Here is a 21,009-nt window from a genome sequence, read left to right on the forward strand (position 1 = left end):
CTTGGAGAAGCCAGCATGTGACTCCTTAGTGGTATTTTTTTTTAGTCTGGTTGGTCAAGATCTGACTTTTACCTTCAGATCCTACTTGTTTTCCTCATTGTGCAGTTTTTGTCCTCAGAGAGGTATGATCCTCATGTTTCAAACACCACAGACTTCCTCTGTTCTATTGCCTGCAAACTGAAATTTCAACTGTAATTGCTAGATTTGTCTTTATCAGAGCATGAACTGTATAACATAGAAGCAACATAAAATTAACATGAGAATAGACAGCTTGTCTTTTTTGGTGCTCAAAACTAATGGCCTCGAATGGTAACTTAAAAAAAAACCTTATTGAAACATTTTTCAAAACAGCATAAGATTGGTGATAGCTATTGCTTACATCCTGTGAAAATGGGTTGCAGATCCAGTGATGCCTTCTAGAAATAACTTTTAACAAAATTTTCACTTGGTATTGTTAAAAAAAAAACCCCATTAATCATTCCTTCCTCAATAAGATGCAGTATTAACCAAGTAGCTTAAATATCATGCTTAATTATCCTCTTATTTCTGGGGATCTGATTTGAAACAAGGCACACAGCAGAAATAATGGAGAAGAAAAATAGCTCAATAGCAATTAAAACCTAGAACTGTTGCTAAGAATTATGACTCAACCTGTAGGATTTCGGAAAATCCCCTTGAAACACTAATTTCATGGTTCTACCCATCAGAGCATCTGTATCGTCTTCTCTTTGTCCCCTGGGAGAGCTCATGAAAAAAATCCTCATTTTAAGTGTTTAATGAAGAACAGAGCCAGAAAATACAGTTTTCACAGAAAGTAGGTTTTACATTGAATTTAGAAGATGGAAGTTTATATAATTTTAAATGATTAAAATTTAGATATATCTCAGGACCCTACTAGAGAGAAAAAGGAGTATTCTGAATTAGACTTGTACCCCGGGCTGTCTGAATCCAGGGATGCTGTCTCTGGCATGATACTCCATCTCCCCTATGTGACGACTCTGTGAGGCTCTGGGAGGTAACAGTAGGTGTCAGCATTCCTGGCCTGGAAGAGCTGACAGGTTAGTGGGCAAGACTAAAGATAAGTCACAAACAGGATACAACGAGGAACACCAGGGAACAATCACATGTTTGGAAGCACTTTTAAATGAATAGATTTGGGGACGCTTGACCCCACTTGTTCTGGGGCTGTGGCAGCTAAGTGGATGAGAAGTCCTCACAACACTTGAACTGGGTCCTAAAGAATGAAGGAGAGTTTTTCTGGCTCTGGGGCTGGGAGAAAGGATGGTTCAAGACAGTTCTAGAGCATCTTCAAATGCATCATGAAGTTGGTGGGCTGTGGGATGACCCCAAGATTTTAACCACGGTGAACAAGAGAACAAAAAAAAGGAGCAAGTATAAGAAAGTGAGGAACAGTGGGACATAATGAGTTTAGTTTGGAGCTTACTGAATTTTAAGTGTGTGGGGATATTCCAGGTGAAAATGTCCATTCAACAGTTGGATATATAATACTGATCTGAGCTTTCAACAGAAGTGGTAAGTAGAGATACAGGTCTTGGAGTCATTGGTGAGTGGCAGTTCAACCAGTGGAGGTGGCTGAGCTCATCCGGGGGGGACAGTTAATTCAAGAGGAGCAGATAATGGAGAGCAGCATCCCAGAGCACCAACACTTAACTAGCAGTTCTGTGGTACAACTAATGCTACCATTTATCTGCGTTATGTGTTAAGTGGGCTGTTACGACTTGGCCCAAGAACCATGCCTCCATTTATAAAACTTTCTATGTAAAGTGCAGAGTAAGTTCAAGCAAATTACAGAAAACTTTGAAGCCACAAACTATAAGATGGAGCATGGGCATATTTTCTATCACTTATCCTAACTATGTCTTTTTACCTAATGGCTCCAGTGTACTGAAATTTGGGAACCAGTTCCTAGCATAACCTGCCCGCACGCTTTGTGTTTTTATTGCATTTGGGAATATCTTCAGCCATGCTTTATGTCTCAGGCCTACTTGGTTCATTTGTAAATCAAGTTTGCTGACTTACTTTTGCCATTAACACAAACTCTGAGTGACTGTTAAGTGCCTGGCATGGTGCTAATTGCTCCTTCTTGTCCTCTGTCTGCCACTGTGATTGACACCAGAGAAGAATTGTGGCAGATGCTGAGATTTTAACTTTTCAGGAAACAATATTGGTGTCAAATTAGCAATTGCTTGTGGTGCCAGGAATGTTGATACGGGGAAGCTGTCAGAAACACCTCTTTCTAAGGCCTCTGTGTGATATTATTATTCTGCAATTCTTCAGCTAGATTTTATTATAATATTTGTGAAGTGATTTATTATTTTTCGTTTTTATTTCAAGTTCATTTGAAAGAGTTAAACACTAAACTCTCTGTTCTCTGGTATGTTCAATACGTGTGACTATTATTAAAGACAGAAATATGCATAATTACTATTTGGCACATACTGACTCCACAGTGTCCTTGGTTTTCTTCAGAAGGCACAAAAGAAAGAGCTGTTTCATTCTGTGACAGCGGCTCTGAGCCTTCCCAAATCTCCTTAGTAACAGCAATGGCAATGTTGCAGGACCAATGAGGCCTCTGAGGAAGAAACTTCGTCTAGTAACTTAGTCTTTGTGCGGGGTTGATGGTGGTGGTGGTGGGGGGGGGATGTTCTTGTTTCATTATGTACTGGGTTGTCCCAGCAGTTCAGGTTGTGTTGGGGACAGTGAGCTGGGCTGGGAACTCATGGGGACTAGGCTGAGCAGAGAGCAGCTGAATGCTTGGGAAAGAGGAAGAGGAAGTGATTGTAGACCTTGGTCATTCTCAGTATGTTCTAACTATTCTGCACTCCAGTCCAACTTCCAACTGCCAGCACCAGTATTAATGAGCCTGAGTGCCTTCTCTTTTCTCTGGAGCCCATTTAAGCTGCCCAGTTGCTAAGTCAGGAGTGTAGGAGAATTTATCATACCCAGGAGGGGGCGGGGGCGGGCAGCCGTCAGCCAGTGATTGACAGGAATTGGTGTGTAGCTATCTCATCTCCCTCACTCACTGGTTTGGATAGCTGATGTATATACTTTACACTGGTGTCCCAGCAGGGTTAAGCTCCAGTCACTCACAGTGGCAACTGGCCTGACAATACACTTCCCTTCCTTGTCTCACTTTTCCAATCTCCTACTGGGATTTGCCTTCCCCTCCAAATAAACCCTTGGTCTCACTAGATTTAGGTCTCATTCGAATCTTTGTCTCAGGATTTGCTTCTGTAGAAAGCCAAGAACTAAAATATGGTACTGCTTCTTTCAGAGAGGAAGTTTCAAGCACCTGGCCCTCACACCTGCAAGATGGGAACCTACAATGATCAGGCAAGGAATCAAAGCTAAATCATTAGTTCAGTGGTCCACATTATGCTTACTTACCTTGGATATTTTTTTCTCTGTGCTTGATGCTGACTAGCCCTCTTCTGCCAATACAGTCCTACAATACACTGGGCACAATTCAAGCAACCAATATTCTGTTTGCTAAATTACTGTTACATTCCAGCCTTGCCTTCCCCAGATGGTGCTAAGTCATCTTGATGAAGCATCAAATCTACCCAAGCTCTTGAGTTAGAAGTTTATAGCATCTCTTGGTTTATTGCCTGTAGATAAATACCTATTATTTCATCTGCCTGGCACCCCTATCCCTTCTCCTGGGATCAGTCACATAATTCTCTTTTCTAACCACATAATTCCATGGCACCTGCCAGGTCCACTGGCAAAAGTGGAGGACTTCTGCTTGCCATTCTCTTCCCCCATAGGTGCTTAAAGAGTGAATGTGAAGTGAAAAATGAGACAAGGGTGGACTTCTTTGAACTTGCTGATAAAATAATGGAGAAAGATGGGCTCAAACCTCTAGGAGGGGTTGAAGTCAAAGGAAGATCTTTCATATTTTTCATGTTTGACTTCAGACTGAACTTAACAATCATCTTGACTCCTTCCTCTGATCTATGTCCACCTTGCTCCTCCCCTTCCTAGCACCTTGATTTAGGTGTTACCTACTCACCTGGGTTACTCAGCCTTCTAACTTCCTGCCTCAAGCCCAGCTCCTCCATCCTCCTTTAAGTTGCTGCAGTGATCTTTCTAAAATGCAAATCTGATCTTGTTGGTCTCTTACAGCCCTTCTGTGAATTCCCATTGCCCTCTGCAAATCATTCAAATTCTTGTGGAGCCCTTCTTGTTCAGGCCCCCGCCTCCCTCTCTGGGCCTCTCCCTCCATTCATCTTCTTGCAGGACACGCTCCATTCTTTATCCTTCCACAGTTGGTGAATGTGTCATACTCACACTCCGTGTCTTTGCAGGTACCATGATTCCTTCCTGATAGAGTACTCCATCTTCCTTCCTCTGCCTCCTCCTCCACGACCCAACAATCTCTTGCTGGTCCCTCAGGACTGGGCTGAAGTGTCACTTCCTCTGGAAAGACTTTCTGACTCCCTCATACATGGATAAGTACACCTTGTATTTCCCTATGGTAACACTTAACCAAACCATTGTCTAATGACTCAGGAATAGGGCAGCTTGACCTGTGTCCCTGCAGTTTGAGGGGGTACAAAAGCTGACGTCTAACTTTCCTGGAAAAGTTCCAAAGTGAGAGATGTCTGGGATTCCCCTCATGGCCCAGTGGGAAAAGAGGACTGGTGGGAGCGGACCTTTCTCCAGGGTTTAGGTGAGACAAAGGTGCAGGCTTTCCCTTAGGCCAAGTGGACACCTAAGATTGAGTCATTTGATGGAGTCCCAGCCTGATGGCACCACTCAGTTGGGTAAAATGACAATAGAAAGGGTCTACCTGGGACATTTACAAATAGTTAACCAACAACTGCATCCTAGTACCAGAGTGCAAGGTAGGGTGGTGGGGGATCCATACAGGGGTCTCTGAAAACCCCACATATACCGGCCTTCACCAGGGCCAGTAAAGTTGCATAACTTTCCCAGGATTTTACAGCTAGAAAGTGACAAAGCTGGAGTTTGACCCTGATCTCACAGGATCAGGTAAGTGAGTGGTGGGACAGGGGTGACTGGGAGAGACCTCACACTGGGAGTGAACACACAGATAAGACATCAAGATATCCTGGAAAAGTAGGTGGGGAACAAAAAAAACCCATGGGTGATATCCCTGACTACCGCTTCAAAAACTTCCATGGCAGAAAACTCACCCGCTAGTGAAGAAGTGGGCACATGGCTACCATTCTCTTTGGATTCTTTGATCCTGTCAAAAGAGTTTTCTGCTTTGTAGAGTTTCCTTGAAAAACAGCTTCCCACATTAAGTCTAAGTGGAAGGAAACAAAGCTCAAGCTCCTCAGCACGGCTGAAGTCTGGTCACTGAAGTGTCTTGGAGGAACATTGAACCCAGAACCACCAGGACTCAGGACTCACCTCAGCACTGGAACCGTGCCAGGGTTGAAGCCCAGACGCAAACCAGTGGAGTTTATCCTTGTCGCCGAACAGGGGGCCCCGGGGTGGGCAGACCCGATCTTTGCATTGTGCCCCATACCATCCCAACTTGCCCCCGGGACAGCTTCCACCTGCTCCCGTTACTAGAACGAGGCTTAAGCAGAGCCTGAGCAGACAGGTGCACTTTAGGGAACCTGGTTTGGACATTCTGCCGGAGTTTTAGTCTTCGAGGGGGAGCCCGCTGGGGGTGGGGGAGCAGCCACGGAGCTCGCGGAGCAGGAGCGCGTCACCGTCGTCGCCAGAGACGCGGCGCTGCCCAATCGGCGGAGGCGCAGGGACATAAAAGTGCGGCACCAGCCCGGAGCGTGTGGATTCAGGGCTGGAGGCCAGCGGTGAGAGGGCGCCCCCCAGGCGCTGAGAGGCCTAGGGTCCTTCCCCCCCGCCCCCCCCCCCCCAGCCCCGCGCCCTTTCCCGAGCCCGCTGGCAGCCAGACGACGACACCCAGACACACGGCCCCCTGGGTGCGGTGGCTCCTGAAAAATGGTCCCTCACTGGGTGCTGCTCCTTCTCCTCCCCTTGGTGGGAGCCACGGAGCTCTCCGAACGCCAGGTGGACGATCTGGGCCTGGAGGCGACCCTGCCCGCACCCAACGCCTCGCACTTCTTCTGGAACAACTACACCTTCACCGACTGGCAAAACTTTGTGGGCCGGCGGCGCTATGGGGCTGAGTCCCAGAACCCCACGGTGAAAGCCCTGCTCATTGTGGCTTACTCCTTCATCATCATCTTCTCGCTCTTTGGCAACATCCTGGTCTGTCATGTCATCTTCAAGAACCAGAGAATGCACTCTGCAACTAGCCTCTTCATCGTCAACCTGGCCGTCGCCGACCTAATGATCACGCTGCTAAACACCCCCTTCACTTTGGTAAGGCCGGGGCTGGGCCGGCTCCGCGCTCTCCCTCAGGGCCTTCCTGGCTCCGTCCCTCTCTGTTTGCCCACCCTCCACGGGGCCACCACTACTTCCCTCCTCATTTCTCTGCTCTCTCTCCCTCTCCCGCCTGTCTTCCTGCCTTAAGCTCCCTTAGTCTCTTTTCTCTCTTGCCCTCTCATCTCTAATTGCTCAACTCCTGTTTTTCTGTCTTTTTGTCAGTCTGTCTCTCCATCTCTCTTTTCTGTCTCTCTGTGTCTTCATCTTTTTTTCCTCTCAGTGACTTTCTGTGCCTCTGTTTGCCTGTCTCTGTTTCTCTCTTTACCTTTCTCCCTTTCTCTCTGACCTTTCTTGTTGGTGTGCCCCCTCTCCCTCTTCCCCTTCCCTCCCCCTCCCTCTCCTTCTCTCCCACCTTCTAAGCCAGAGCATCTGCAGCTGGTGACATTGGGATAATGATTTTAGTGTCTGCAGCCAGTTGTTGTGAATGAATGATCATTTCCTATTTAATTTTAATGTCACTGTGCATGAGCTTGTTTGATAATTGAGCAGTAAATCTGAGCCCTTTGAAATGTCAGCAGAGTTGGTTAGGTTACCTGCCCCTCCTTCACCAGAGTGCAGTCCATCAAATACACCCCCCTGCAGGTTGCTGCTTTCTGCCACAGCTAAAATATCGAACAATTGCTAATTGTTAATGGAACCTTACGTGCATTTTCCTAGACCGATTCTTTCCATTGCATTTCTCTTCTGTGCTTTGACAGTGACGCTGTGCATGAAGTCTGTGTTGGGGACGAGATTGGGCCCCAGAGCTGGAGCTGGCCTGGGGTATCTGCACATGGGTGGCGGGTGACCCTCCTCCCCGAGCCGTGGCTGCTGGGCATTCGTAGTGTCATTTTTGTCCCTCTGTGACTTGTGAATGGGGTGCTCATGGATGATTTGAGACTATGAGAGCTTTGACTGAGTGATGATGATGACAGCTAAATCTTATGGTTTTGTAGCACGAGCTTTTTCAATATGTAGAATAACAGTTTGTAGAATTTGAGTTATTACTAAAGTAGTATCTCTTCATATCTCTTTGTATCTCATTGTGGCTCTGTCTTTGTCACATTTTAAAACTACGTTCTCTTGTCCTCACTTATGAAAACACTATTCACATTTTGCAGACGAGGAAACTAAGGTCCAGAGATATTCAATCCCTTGTCCAAGGTCACTTGACTAAAAATTGGCAGAGCAGAATGAGAATTACTTCCCCCGACTCAAGTCCACTAAGCCACCGCTCTTGGACCATGTTAAGCTTCCACTACTCCAAACCATGAGCTTTCTCTGTCCTCCTTGCAGCCTACATCTAAAGGATTCCTGGCCACTCAGGATCCTCTAGGTACTAGCCCAGGATAAAGGGGCTTCCAAATACCCTTGCCTCCCTCCCTCCCACTCCCTCTGATGCCTTGAAGCACAAGAGAGTGCATTTCTGACTCCCCTTGACTCCACTTTTGGCTTCTGACCTGACAATCTGCAATGCTGGGTTTGGGCTGGGCCACCCGGGCTGGGCACTGGAGGGTCCCAGGACATGGCCTTGTGCTGCTGCCCGTAGCAGGATGCATGGCTAGATATGTAACAGACATGAGGGTGGGTGGGGAGGGAGGCCAGACCCCAGGCCAGGTTGCAGCCGAAAGCTGGCAACCCCTGCCCTGGGGGATCTCCTGTGCGAGAGGGGATGTCAAGGTCCTGAGAAGTCAGCCCCATTTCCAGATTCACCCAAAGCAGTGTGGCCTTCAACCTGACCCACGTACCTGTCCCAATACAAGCTCCCACCAGAGATTCCAAGGTGCTGGCAACCAGGGAGAGTGTAAGTGTTGGGGGAAGGTCTTCTAAAACTTCAGCCAGTCTTCTCCACTGGATAAGATGTCCTGACTTCAGGCCAGTTGATGACAATACCCTTCCCCCCTGGTCTCTCTTGCTGTCCTCTTTACACACTATATCAGCATAAAGCCTAGCTCTGGTCATCAGGAGAACAATATGCACAGTTCCCATGGCAGAGGCATACACAGTGTGGTGGAGCCCAGAGGAGGTAGTCATCCATCTTGACCTGCCCGAGACCCACGCAAAGGTCAGAGGAGACCTTACAAACAACACGACATTTCAGAGGCCAGGATGAGTAGGAATTTCCCAGGTTGAGATGAGTGTTTCGTGCAGACAGAGGGACCTGGGAAAACAAAGACAAAGGGCATTAAAGTTCATGTTGTGTTGAGGGACCACTGAGTGCCTCAGTGTAGCTGGAGCAATGGGGGCAGGAAGCACAGTGGAGGAGGCGGCAGGGCAGGGGAGAGGGGAAGGGAGCCAGAAAGGAAGGCTGGGCCCAGGCTCTGAATGGGCCTGGGTGCTCTTAAGGCATCTGGCTCCTCAGGGCCATGATGATTCTAAGCAGGAAGGTAATAATGTGGTTTAAGAAAGGTATGATCAGCAAATGCATTGAGTATGGGAGGTGAGGAGTAGGCATAGCAAAGATTTCTAGCTCTGTAATGTTACTGGGCTGCTCCGAAGCCTCAGGTCGCACGCCCTTGCCTATTCCAAACACAATAAAGTCCATGATCTGCTGGCCAGGTTTCATGAGCTGGCCAGACTTGTCCCTCTTGACTCTTCCACACACTCCAGCCCAAACCATTCCACCCCAAATTCCCCAACCAGGTCCGAGATTTCAGTTGCAAGTGGTGCTTCGTTCTTCCGCATGTGCAAACCCTCCGTATCCCTTAGAGCTTATCTCAGATGTCTCCTGTCACAGTAGTGACGGTTGGCAGTGCTATGGACTAGGCACTGTTGTACCTACTTATGATTTTCATGACAAGCATGCGAAGAGGGTTGGCGGGTTGGCCCCATTTTATAGGTGAGGGAAGTGAGACTCATAGGGCCTAAGTGTCTTGCCCAAGGTGACAGGTATAAGTGGCGAATACTCTGCTGTAAACCACTACACAGTATTCCTTCTCTTGGGCTGACTTGCTCTATTTTTTTCTATCATTTCTCCGTCTCTGGCCACTCCTACCCTGTCTGGTGGCCCCAGTGCCCTTTGCCTGAGTCTTCTATAGGGCATTAAATGCCTTCTGTTTTTTATCCAAGGTACTTGAGCCCTCCTTTGCCCCGCATAGAAGCTCCTTTATCAGAATCAATGCTTGACCTGTCTCAGGCATGGCATGTTACTCACAGGAGCTGCTCAAGCATAACTGAGTGAGCAAATAGCCCTGGATGGTGTGCGATGAGGCCTAGACCTGCCCCTAAAGCCTTACACTGCCCTGGAGGGCTTGTCTTCTCTTTCTTCCCCACCACCCCGCATTTGCCCCTGCCTCTGCCCCTGCCCACACATCTTCAGGCCTCTGGCTCTACTTCTGAGACGATGTATTGCAAGGCCTGCTTAGCCAGCATTTGAGAACATAGCCCGAGTTCAGTGCTGTGACTTTTCATCTGTGTCTTCCCCATTATTCTGAACTCATATGGGCCAAGAATTAGTTTATTATTGCCATAAAAATAGCTACTATTTATTTCTTTTTTAAATTTTATTTATTTATTTGTGAGAGAGGAGAAGGGAGGGAAGAAGAGAGAGAGAAACATCAAAGTGTGGTTGCCTCTCATGCGCCCCCTACTGGGGCAACCTGGCCCGCAACCCAGATGTTTCCCTGACTGGGAAATGAACCTGTGACCCTTCGGTTTGCAGGCCAGTACTCAATCCACTGAGCCACACCAGCCAGGTTATTTTTTAAAATTTTATTTAAAAAGTTACTATTCATTTCTAATATCTTTCTAGCAATCTGCCAAACATGTGTCTCACCCTTTATAGACTTTTAAAACACTGAATCCTTACATAAGCCTACAAGGTAGAGATTTTTAAGCTTTAATTTTTTTTATAAATGAGGAAAATTAAGTTCAGAGAGATTACATACCTTGCTCAAGGTCACACAACTAGAAACTAGTAGAGGCTGGAAGGCTGAGTTACAAGGGGACAAGACTGGGGGATGAGGAAAGCTGAGATGAGGCTGTAATGATCCAAGCGAGAGACGATGGCCGACTTCACTAGGGGAATGACCTTGGAACTGAAGCCAAAGTCCATGTCTTTTCCACGCTCTCCTGGCACCTAACAGTGCCTGGACCCAGCCACATGATTAGAGTTTGTTCAATTGAGTAATTGACAATGAGTCATGCTAGAAAAAGTCATGTGTGACCCTCAGTTCAGTTGTGAAGAGTGGAAGGGGGAGGGGCTGGAACACGCCTTCGAGGCAGGTTCTACAGAGACCACGGGGTTGGGGTGGGGGCTGTCAGGGTCAAGGCCTGTCTGTCTCCTCACCTCAGCGGGTTTGCTTCCAGGTCCGCTTTGTGAACAGCACATGGGTCTTCGGGAAGGGCATGTGCCATGTCAGCCGTTTCGCCCAGTATTGCTCCCTGCACGTCTCAGTACTGACACTGACAGCCATTGCCGTGAACCGCCACCAGGTGAGGGTACCTGCCCCAAATGCCCTGTCCTTCTCTCTCTGCCTTGGTCGTCCAGAGGGGTGTGGGGCCCTTAAGACCATATTTTAGCCTATTTTCCAATGAATGCATTTGTCTCATTGGCCAGTATGAGTGCTTAGATTAGGTTATTAATCTCTTTGTGCTAGGTGCTGCAAAAACTTGGCCTCGTTGCTAGCATCTCAGAAATTAATGAACATGCTTTATGGGTAGATAAGCAAACCTGGCAAATCACAGATGAAAAGAGAGTAGCAAATAACTATAGGCTGGAGACAAGGCTCCTGGCTGAGAGATGGGTATTCCATTGCCCAAGCTGTCAGAGGAGGAAAACAAGCTAGGGCACCCAGGGGGGTCAGCAGGCATTGGGGTGGGACAGGCCTGCCCCATCAGACATGCATGGGGGGATGTGGTTAAGGGAACTGAAGAGGACCTGTGAGTGTCCATCCCAGAAGAGCACGGCTCAATGGCAGGTGTCTTACACTAATTCAGGGGACTCAGGCTGTACACTTGGGTCTCTGCTGAATCAAGGAATGAAGGCTCAGAAAAGTGCGTACGTAACATTTTCCAAGATCTCATGCCTGGCGAATGTTGGAGCTAGGGTTAGGACTGAGGTCTGTTGGGCTCCAAGCCCATGCCCTTGTCACTAGTTCATCCTGCTCTGAGAAGACTCAAGGACACCTACAAGGCCAATATCATAAGGGCCACCAGGACAAAGAGAGAGAATTTATTCTGAGCAGCTCCAAGATGTGCCACAAGGACCAAAAGACAGGAGGCTTCAAGATGCAGATTCGGAGATGCAGCTTAACATGAGGGAGAGTTTTCTAAAAGAAGTGTTTGAAGGTGCACAAAGCTGCCTGGGGAGGCAATGAGTTTTACGTCATATTCACGCAAGGTCTGATAGGGTATTTTAGAGGCCATTCATGTGTCTGATAGGGAACTGGACTTGGCAAACTTTTACGACTCTTTGCCCCTGCAGTGCCATCATTTTGGCATTTATATTGCAGATGCTGTGGTGCAAATGTTTGCACACAGATGTTTCCTGCCTTTTCTTAACCTTCTCCCCTAATTCATCCAGAAGGACTCTGGACTGCCTTTGCCTGGCCTATGCTTACTCATGAACACAGCTAACTGAGAGTTGACCTTTGTAAAGGTGGGTTTGAGGAACAGGGGGAAGTCTTACACACACTGACCATGTGGCTGTGACATGTACCCGAACATGGGGCCCCATCCCAAAGCCAGTGGAGTCTTTGATCAGAGTCTGGGGCCTCTGACCCAGGCTTCCACTCCTTTCGGCGACCTGAACAGCAAAGGAGTGTGAGGGGCAAAGACGGCAAAGTCCAGAGTGGTGCTGGGCCATTTCTAAAGCCTAGTTACTTCCTCCTGTAAAACCTTAAAAAATTTGGAGAAAAATTTGGGAGGACCCATGATGAATATCCAGTGTGTTTTGGGGATGGGGTCCTGAGGTGGTGACAGCTCTTTATGACCTCTGCCCTTAACCCTGGACTCACCTGTCCCAAACTGCCTATTCAAGACATAGTGATTCTAATCTTAACGTGAGGATGCAGTTAAATTCCTGTTTTTTAAAAACTTTTACAACAATCAGTTGGCATACAGTTCCAAGATGATTTTCAGCCTGAAGCTTATAACATTGGCTTTATTATAGGCCTGGGAAAGCTGGGGTCCCCTGCAATTTTGGTAATGGCTTTCATAAACAGTGCTGTGAACCCCCCAATAAATGTCAGCTCCCCATGATCAGTGGTGAGAGTCTCCCCTCCCTGAGTGTCACCCTCAGACCCTTTTGGAGCCCTTTGTAACCTAAGGGGTCTAGAATCCCGGGGAGATGATATCAGATCTGGAGGTGGAGGCTGGCCAGGGCTGGTCCTCTGCCAGCCTTGCTGTGGGGCTGCGGGTGTCCTGAAAGCAGACCCCGCCCTTTGTCCCTCCTCACCCCCTCAACTGCACCCTGGTCCTGCCACTTAGGACCTTCAGTTGGCATTTGGGCTGCCCGGGGTATCTGAATCCAGATGTCACCTTCCCACCCTTGGAGGTGGGCTGTGGGATGGTGTAGCTCAGGGGCTCAATAATAAATTAATGGGTGCTTTTCCTTATAAATAGGATTTATATGCTTTATTGTGACATGTCATCTGGATTTCTCATTTGATTCAAAACTTCTTCAGCCAGTGGTGCAGTTTGCTTGTTTTCCAGGTCATTATGCATCCGTTAAAACCCCGGATCTCCATCACCAAAGGTGTCATCTGTATCGCAGTCATCTGGACCTTGGCTACCTTCTTCTCACTCCCACATGCTATCTGCCAGAAATTATTTACCTTCAAGTACAGGTGAGATTAACAGCCTGGGGACTCAGAGGACTTCGGCAGAGGGGAGCCTGCCTCTCTCAATCTCTCCCCTTCACTTTTTCTGCTTTTTCTCATCTTTCCTTCTTACCAACTTTAGCTCCTTCCTTATTCCCTGTCCTGTTGGTCTTCAAGGCTAAGGCAGTATTGATCAGCTACTATCACAGGGAGCACATACTCCCACAGACTGAGCTCTGAAATCACCAGGCCTTGTTTAAGTGGGGTTCTTTAAATTCTCTTGTACAACCTACAAACAAAATATGTATCTATGTGTCTGAGGCAGGATGCTCTACCTCCCATTCAGGTTTCTTTCTCACACACTCTCTCAGAATGAGAATTTCTTTCAAAGCACTCAGTTTTTTAAATGTAAGCACTAGTGTGTGCTACTCGTTTATAAAGGCAGATGCTCCCACTGGATTGTAAGGTTGGGGAGAGGTGGCCCCATTTCTGATTTTGCTACCTTGGTATCTGTAGCATATAACTTACCTGTCCCCACATAACAAGCCCTTAACCCATATTTACTGAATGAATGAATGAGCTTGGAGTGATTTTTGTCAGTTCATAGTAGTTTTAGATGAGGTTCCTTAGAAAAAAAACCCTGAGATAAAGGGAGGCCATTGTGCCTATGATTTTTAAAGGAAGTGCCTCCAGGAGTAATGGGTAAGGGAGTAGGGAGGCAGGACAAGGAAGTGGTAGAACTTCAGGTAGGGTGCGATTTGGGAGGAAGCTGCGGCCTGCTCCCCAGGGAGCTCGGGTGACAGAGTTTGCCAGCCTTGAGGCAGCTGGAGCTGTGCTTTCGTTTCCAGGCCTCCCTTGGAAAAAATGCTACGTCGGGCTCCTAGTGGATCTGTGGGAAGTGTCTTCAGCAGCCCTAGGGTAGTCCTAGGCACCTAAGAAGGTCACAGGTACCAGCTATTTTGGGGAGGTCAGGCAGGAGCTCTGGGCCTAGCACTCTAGACAGGTAATGGGGGTCTGAGGGCACTGCTGGTGTGTCCCCCAGTGGCCACACGCTGCCCCACCTGAAACAAACACACATTCTCCTGTGACACAAGCAGGGCCAAGAGAAAAAACTCCGAAGGCTGATTTCAACTCACCTAAAAGGCTCCCTCCCGAATTCTAGGATGCAGGGATGAGTCACACACCCAAACCCGCCAGCCCTCGGACTCCCCATCTGCCTGCACACATGGAGGGCTATTTTTTTCTGCTAATGAAAGCAAGGAGAGTTCTCTCTTTCTTTCACTAGTGATGCCCATCATCACTACCACAAGAGCAACATGCATGTGGTGTGATGAGAAAACAACCATTTTGAGTTGCTGCCTAGGTGTTTTACAGTCTGCAAACCTGTTCACACTGAGTCTGGACATTTAGATAAGGACTGGAGCTGAGGATCCCACCATGAGCTCCTGCACTGCTTTTCCTGGGCACCCTTTAAAATGACCCCCCAGAGGTGAGCCTGCAAAAAATGAGTGACTGCTGCCTCCACCCCTTGTAATAGGTGCTTACTGCCCTGCTCTCTGTCTCCTGCTGGCTGATGACCTGGGAGGGAGGACTACCCTTCCCCCAGCTCAGGGCATCCCTGTTCTGGGATTTGTAAGTCCTAAGTCTTTGACTTTACTTCCTTTGTGTGAATGTATTGAAATGGTGCCTTTAAAATGGCCCCAGGGTTTTTTGAGTTCCCCAAGATGGGAGCCTGGAGACCAAGGGAGCTTCCTGCTGCCCCATGTGGGTGGCTTGTGCCTCCTCATTCAGCAGGTCATAATCTACATATTCTTAACACACCAGCTCTGGGTTTTCCAACCCACATGAAGATTCCTAAAAAGCTTGAAGAAGACTAGGTAGATTGCATAGAAAATAAGCATGTTATTCCGGTGTTGCTACTCCCATTATCAAGATCCATCATGCACTTTGGCGCATTCCTTAGTTCCCCTCTGCAATGGGAATAGGTGGTTCAGTGGGGAATTCCTGAATACAGTGTGCTCCCAGGATGAGTTAGTTCTAACAGGAAGAACACCCCTGTTGCATTCATTTAATGAACAGATATTTTCTGGGTCTCTATTATGGGCTAGGAATAATACAATGTTAAGGGGACACAGAGAGATCCAGGTCTATTCCCTCTCTTTATAGAACTCCCAGCCTAGTGGGAAAGCCAGAAAGCCTAGTGGGATGACCAGAAATGTAATCAGATAATTAGGCTGCAGCATCAAAAGTGCTGTAACAGATGTACCAGAAGCCCAGTGGAGGGGAGGCTAGTGCTTCTGGGGCTGAGGCCTTCCCAGATTAATTGCAGCCCCTCCTTCTCTCTCTCGGTATCTCTGTGTCTGTGTCTCTGTCTCTCTCCCTCTTTGCCCCCAGTGAGGACATTGTCCGCTCCCTATGCCTGCCAGACTTCCCTGAGCCAGCTGACCTCTTCTGGAAGTACCTGGACTTGGCCACCTTCATCCTGCTCTACATCCTACCCCTCCTCATCATCTCTGTGGCCTACGCCCGTGTGGCCAAGAAGCTATGGCTGTGCAACACGATTGGCGACGTGACCACAGAGCAGTACCTGGCTCTGCGGCGCAAGAAGAAGAAGACCATCAAGATGCTGATGCTGGTGGTGGTCCTTTTTGCCCTCTGCTGGTTCCCCCTCAACTGCTATGTCCTTCTCCTGTCCAGCAAGGTCATCCATACCAACAATGCCCTTTACTTCACCTTCCATTGGTTTGCCATGAGTAGCACCTGCTACAACCCCTTCATCTACTGCTGGCTTAATGAGAACTTCAGGGTGGAGCTTAAGGCATTACTGAGCATGTGCCAGAGGCTGCCCAAGCCTCAGGAAGAGCAGCCACCCTCCCCAGTCCCTTCCTTCAGGGTGGCTTGGATGGAGAAGGGCAATGGCTGGAGGTCTCCAGTAGTCAACGGCCTCCTGCTCTCCCCTCAACTGCAGTCGGGGAAGACAGACCTGTCGTCTGTGGAACCCATTGTGGTGATGAGTTAGAGATGGGTGGGAAGAGGCAGGGGCAGGGCTCTGTCTCCAGTGGAGACTGGGAAAGGGCCTGAAAGCGGGGCTTGGAAAAGAGCTTGTCCTTTCATAAATGCCCTTCATCATGCTGGAAACAGGTTCCTGCAGAAGCTCTAGGACTCTTGAGTTCTTGGGAAACAGCTTAGCTTCCTAAGCCATGTTCGATGTAAAAACTAAAAGGCACCTACCAATGAGACACATGTTTATGAATTCCTGTCTCAGAAACGTTATGAGGCATATCAGCCTGGTTCTGTGAGCCAGAGAACAAGACAACTTCAGCACAGACAGAGGCTGAGTCAGGCAGCTGCTTCGCCACCCTCCCTACCACTGAGCATCCAATAAAGGACACCTGAGCTGTACTTTGGGTGTGGCTGACCCAGATGCACAGAGCTGTGTTTGAAGCAGGTTCATTGGCCAGTGCAAGGTTAGGGAGCCAGAGCTAGTATGGAGGCTTTTACGCCTCACTTTCTGAAGTCGTTGGACCAGGATGAATCACAATTCTGTTGTGACTTGTCCTGATACGTGACAAGAAGGACCAATTTGGTTCTTTAAAAAAAAAAAAGAACAGAAAAGAAAAATGATTATTAAAACTTTGGAAGATTCAGAAAAGCACAAAGAAGAAAATAAAAATCATCCCCTTCTCCCACCAACTTGTGATAGTTGTTAGCTGTGGATTTACTTGCAAATTTTCTTTCGTGTATGCACTTCTCATTTCATTGTGAATTACACTTTTTCCATGCAGAGATACAGGGGCATAGCAGAGAACTCCGGAGTGACTCTCCCAGGAATAGTGTCCACCAGAAGAGTGAGAAAAGGTAGGAGAGGAACCCAAGGAGAAGACTGTCATGGAGTGGATGGACTGCCCTCATCTTGTGGTCAGTGGTGAGGGGCCTGGCTGAATTACCTCTTCTCAGATGGCAGCCATCCTGATGAGTCGGGGAACAAAATTCATCCGAGAGGTGTATGTCCTTTTCTCCTGCAATCACACAGAGCAAGGGGTGGGAAACATTGCCCTGCTTTCACAGGCGATGGGGGAGCAGGCCTTCAACATGCTGGAAATCATATTTTTAGACACCTCGTCCCCCAGCCTGTCTACACAGGCCATTTCTCTGTGTCGTCTGAATAATAAGCCTTCTTCATTGTCCGCGTCATCCTGGCAGGTCACACGTCACTTACAGAAACCTGTGGCATCCTGATAATCCTTAAGGACTCAACTTGCCAGTGAAATCTCATTCCAGAGACTATTTTCATCACCTGCCATCTGGTCCTGAGTGACTGTCATGCAGAAGAGAGATGTGTCAGGCAGAATGGATCTTGATTCACCAACCCTTCCCAATTGCCACTGTCACTGGTTTTAGGTTTCTTTCTAGCACCAGACAGATCCAGGGAGCAAAGCATGGATATGGAGCTGAGTGGAAAACCAAGGTTTGGGGAGAAGGGGTTTGTTCAAGGTTCACTTAGATCTCGTGGCTAATGGACACTGAGTTTGGTCATATCACTTGCTTCCCTATAGTGAACCATGAGGTTTTGTTATACTTTTCTATTTATGAGGATGTTTGGAAAGTTCAGGATATAAAGTTTGAAAAATCATCTTCTGAACAGTGGTAAAAAGTGACTTTCATAGAGCAGAGAGAGCTTTCTGAGCCCGTAGGGATCCCCAGATGGACTTTTCTGCCCAAATGGCTCCCTTGGCTGTGCCTGTTGTCTCTGTAGTGTCAAGAATCTTACCTTAATGCTGCCATAGAAACTCTGTGAACCAAGAAGAGAACAGGAAGCAGAGACACAATGTCAATTAACTTTGCCCCCTCTCTCTGAGAGTGTCTAGAAATATGGCCGAGTCACAGAGAAGCCTTTTCTGAGGAAGGACTCATTGCAGGCCCATTAGGTCTGTCTCCTGCCTGTACCTTGTCTGACCCCTCCGTAAGTCCCCTCAGAGCAAAAAAGCGATTTGTATTTGTGAACGTGAATTTTGTAAAAAATTTTTGAGTCTTTCCAATGTGCTGTAATGAGTACTTTATTGTAAATTGCTCCAGTCCCAATAAAATCATTTTGGGTGTGTGGACTGTGCTTTTCAGACGTGTGATTAGGCCACAGTCAGTAACCTTTAGAGGGGGGATCCACACAGGTCAGAGAAGAGAGCATGGGGAGCCCCTGCCCACACCCCTGCATGTTACAGCTGTGCATGAGGCAGCACAGACACTGAGACGGCGAAGAGCCATCTGAAGACCTCGGACTCTTAGTGTGGTCTTTCTTCCACTGAGCTGGCTGCCAAGTCCACTATCTCGTGATTAGGAATCTGTGCTGTGTATTTCAACTGAGGCTCCATCTGTCCCTCAGTGATTCTGGAGGAGGTGAAGCTGCCACTCAAGCCTCGAGAGCAGGTCTCCCACCAGCAGTGTGCGGTGTGTACCACATTCCTGTGTTTACCAGGGTGTCTGCCCCATGGGGTCTGGGGACCCCTGTCCTGCCCGATGAGGTGGGTAGGAGCCTTCATTGCGTACATAATTACCCTGATGCCATTTTTAAATAATTTCACAGGAGGTTGTACATAGGAGTAATTTACTGAGCCTCAGAGAAAATTTGAAAGAAAAATTAAAAGCAGAGGAGAAGAAGAAGGGAACTGAGATTTGCAAACACCTACTATGTGAGATACAGTTTTGGGAACCACCCTGCCTGGTCTCAGAGGCTGTAACCCCCCATGGTTAAGGCTGAGTCAGAGTTGGGACCATAAGCCACTAAGGAGACAAAGCTTATCTCCCTGGCAGCTGTGCCACCTCTGCTCACTTCACCCTGCTTGGCCCTGAGCTTGGCCAGTTAGCCAATGACAGGTAAGAATCCTCAAGGGAGGATCAACCTAAGACAGGCTCTGGTCACCAGGAATAAACTCGCAGGGAAGGACTCGGGGGGCTGTGGAAAAAGGGGATGATGGACCCTCGCCCCTCGGCTTTGAAATAGCCTGAGTCCTCATTCTGTCTGCAAGAAGTCTCCTAATCTCTTGGCTGCCTTACTTCCCTTGCCTGACTTAAACCTGAAGCAATAACAGAGGGCAGTGCAGTCCTGTGCTGGGAGGGGCGGATTCCCTGGGGAATCAGGCCTAAGAAAAATACATACATTCCTGTGAAACCTACTTAATTTGTACCCTCAGTTTAAAAGATAAGGGTCCAGACCTGAGATGAGTCTGGAGCCTAAGTTTTATAGCCCTCTAACTAATTGGCTGTAACTCAGAATAAGCCCTCAAAGTTCTCTGTAAATCTTGTATTGTTTAACCCTTACTGGCTGACAATGATTGATGAGCTTTATCTGTATTCCTATGCGAATGAACCTAATAAAAGCCCCTGGAGAGAGAGGCTCTGGGCCCTTCTCCTTTGAGAGAAGTGGCCACCTCTCCTCCCCAAGCAGATAATGTCTTGGTAGACTTATTCTTCATCCTAGGCAGACTGGGGGGCTGTGTTAAAGCCCCCCGACAATACAGTACTGAATGTTTGTGAGCTTATGATCTCATTCACCTTTATAGCAATTCTGCAAGGTGGACATTATTATTTCTACACTGCAGATAAGGAAACCAAGGCTCAGCTAACAATCACACAGCAAAATTGGGAAAATGCTACTCTTTGGAGATTAGGTTCTGACAGGGCATATAGTAAAGAATCTTAATATGTTTTGAATCCAATGTTTTATGTATTTCCTTGATTATGAGACACTTTTTGGATAAAACCTGTTAACTGTCCTAAGAACCAGTGCTTGAGTTACATGCTTTGGGAAGTGTTTGACTTTTCCAAGGTCCCCTGCAGCTCTGTGGCCAATGAGGCCTTGGTTCTAATACAGGCAGGACCCCACACTGCCTTGTGAGCTCAGTTCTGGTGAAAAGTGACTTCCAAACAAGCCCTAAGTGACTCCCAGATTGCTGGTGCCCTGCTTGCCTGCCTATGGCAGGCTGCCAAGGCAAACAGTACAGCTGTCTCAGCCAGCCCGGGCCTCGGGGTTCTCAGATAGCACAGGCAGACCTCAGCTAACCCGCAGTGCTCCAGGCTGGTTGTGATGTGCCTCCGGGGCCTCTGAGCCACAGTGCAGGCTCTGGGCTCCAGTGAAATGGGAGCTCTGCCAGAGTGGGCTGGTGGGAAACTGGGAAGGCTAGGTCTTGAGCAACCACTGTATTACAAGGTTGCTTGAAGGTGGTAGAAGATGCTTCTGCTGCTGTGGGATCATGTCATCAGCATCTTGCTTTGGCATCTCTGTGTGCTTGTCCCCCATCTTCCACCCCACCTCTCTCTCTCATTTCAAGGAGTGGTTAGGGAAGGAGCAAATAAGGTACATGCAATGCTGGATGCACTTTGAAAAACAAAACAAAACAACAGTGGTGTTTAATGTGAGAAAGCCCTGGGGTTCAGTCCCTTTCTGAGGTTTGTTGCCTCTCTTGCTGAGAACAAGCTGTCTGCTGCTTCATGGAGGCAGAGTGCTTGATGTTAACAGAATCCCATCCAGGACACCATAATTGCGTTTAGTCATCGGGTCTCCTGAGGCTCCTCTAGAGCCAATCAGACCTGTCCACAGTGTCCCCAGGACCCAGAGGACACATATCAAGCTCTCAAGGAAGCTCCTTCATTAGGTTTGAGATGAAGAGTATAGAACCTCACACTTCTTATCTAAATGGGGACGGGGGTACCAATAGGCAACCAGCTCTCTCCAAAGAATTTTTCCCATAAATTTCTCTCCTTCAAATCCAAGCCCTCCCTATATGCTTGATTTACCTTGAATTTACAAGAAAAGAATGTATTGCCCTGGCCAAGTGGTGCAGTTGGTTGGAGGTTCATCCTGTACAAC

At 47.9% G+C, this 21,009-nt stretch overlaps 1 protein-coding gene across 1 annotated transcript; it reads left to right on the plus strand.

The window, feature by feature from the left end:
• Positions 1-5,918: 5,918 nt before the first annotated feature.
• GPR83 (G protein-coupled receptor 83) lies at positions 5,919-18,242 on the plus strand. Its single transcript, XM_024574645.3, has 4 exons — positions 5,919-6,342; positions 10,693-10,818; positions 13,039-13,172; positions 15,540-18,242. The coding sequence occupies exons 1-4, from the start codon at positions 5,959-5,961 to the stop codon at positions 16,162-16,164; spliced, it is 1,269 nt and encodes a 422-aa protein (XP_024430413.2). The 5' UTR covers positions 5,919-5,958; the 3' UTR covers positions 16,165-18,242.
• The last annotated feature ends 2,767 nt before the right edge of the window (positions 18,243-21,009 follow it).

Source organism: Desmodus rotundus, chromosome 5 (genome assembly GCF_022682495.2).
Source record: "Desmodus rotundus isolate HL8 chromosome 5, HLdesRot8A.1, whole genome shotgun sequence".
NCBI classification, from domain to species: domain Eukaryota; kingdom Metazoa; phylum Chordata; class Mammalia; order Chiroptera; family Phyllostomidae; genus Desmodus; species Desmodus rotundus.

Excerpts from the sequence above, each read along its gene's own strand:
- GPR83 (XM_024574645.3), top strand. The coding sequence starts at position 5,959 with ATGGTCCCTCACTGGGTGCTGCTCCTTCTCCTCCCCTTGGTGGGAGCC. Across the intron at positions 10,819-13,038 it reads TTGCCGTGAACCGCCACCAG|GTCATTATGCATCCGTTAAA; the intron begins GTGAGGGTACCT and ends CTTGTTTTCCAG. Across the intron at positions 13,173-15,539 it reads TTATTTACCTTCAAGTACAG|TGAGGACATTGTCCGCTCCC; the intron begins GTGAGATTAACA and ends CTTTGCCCCCAG.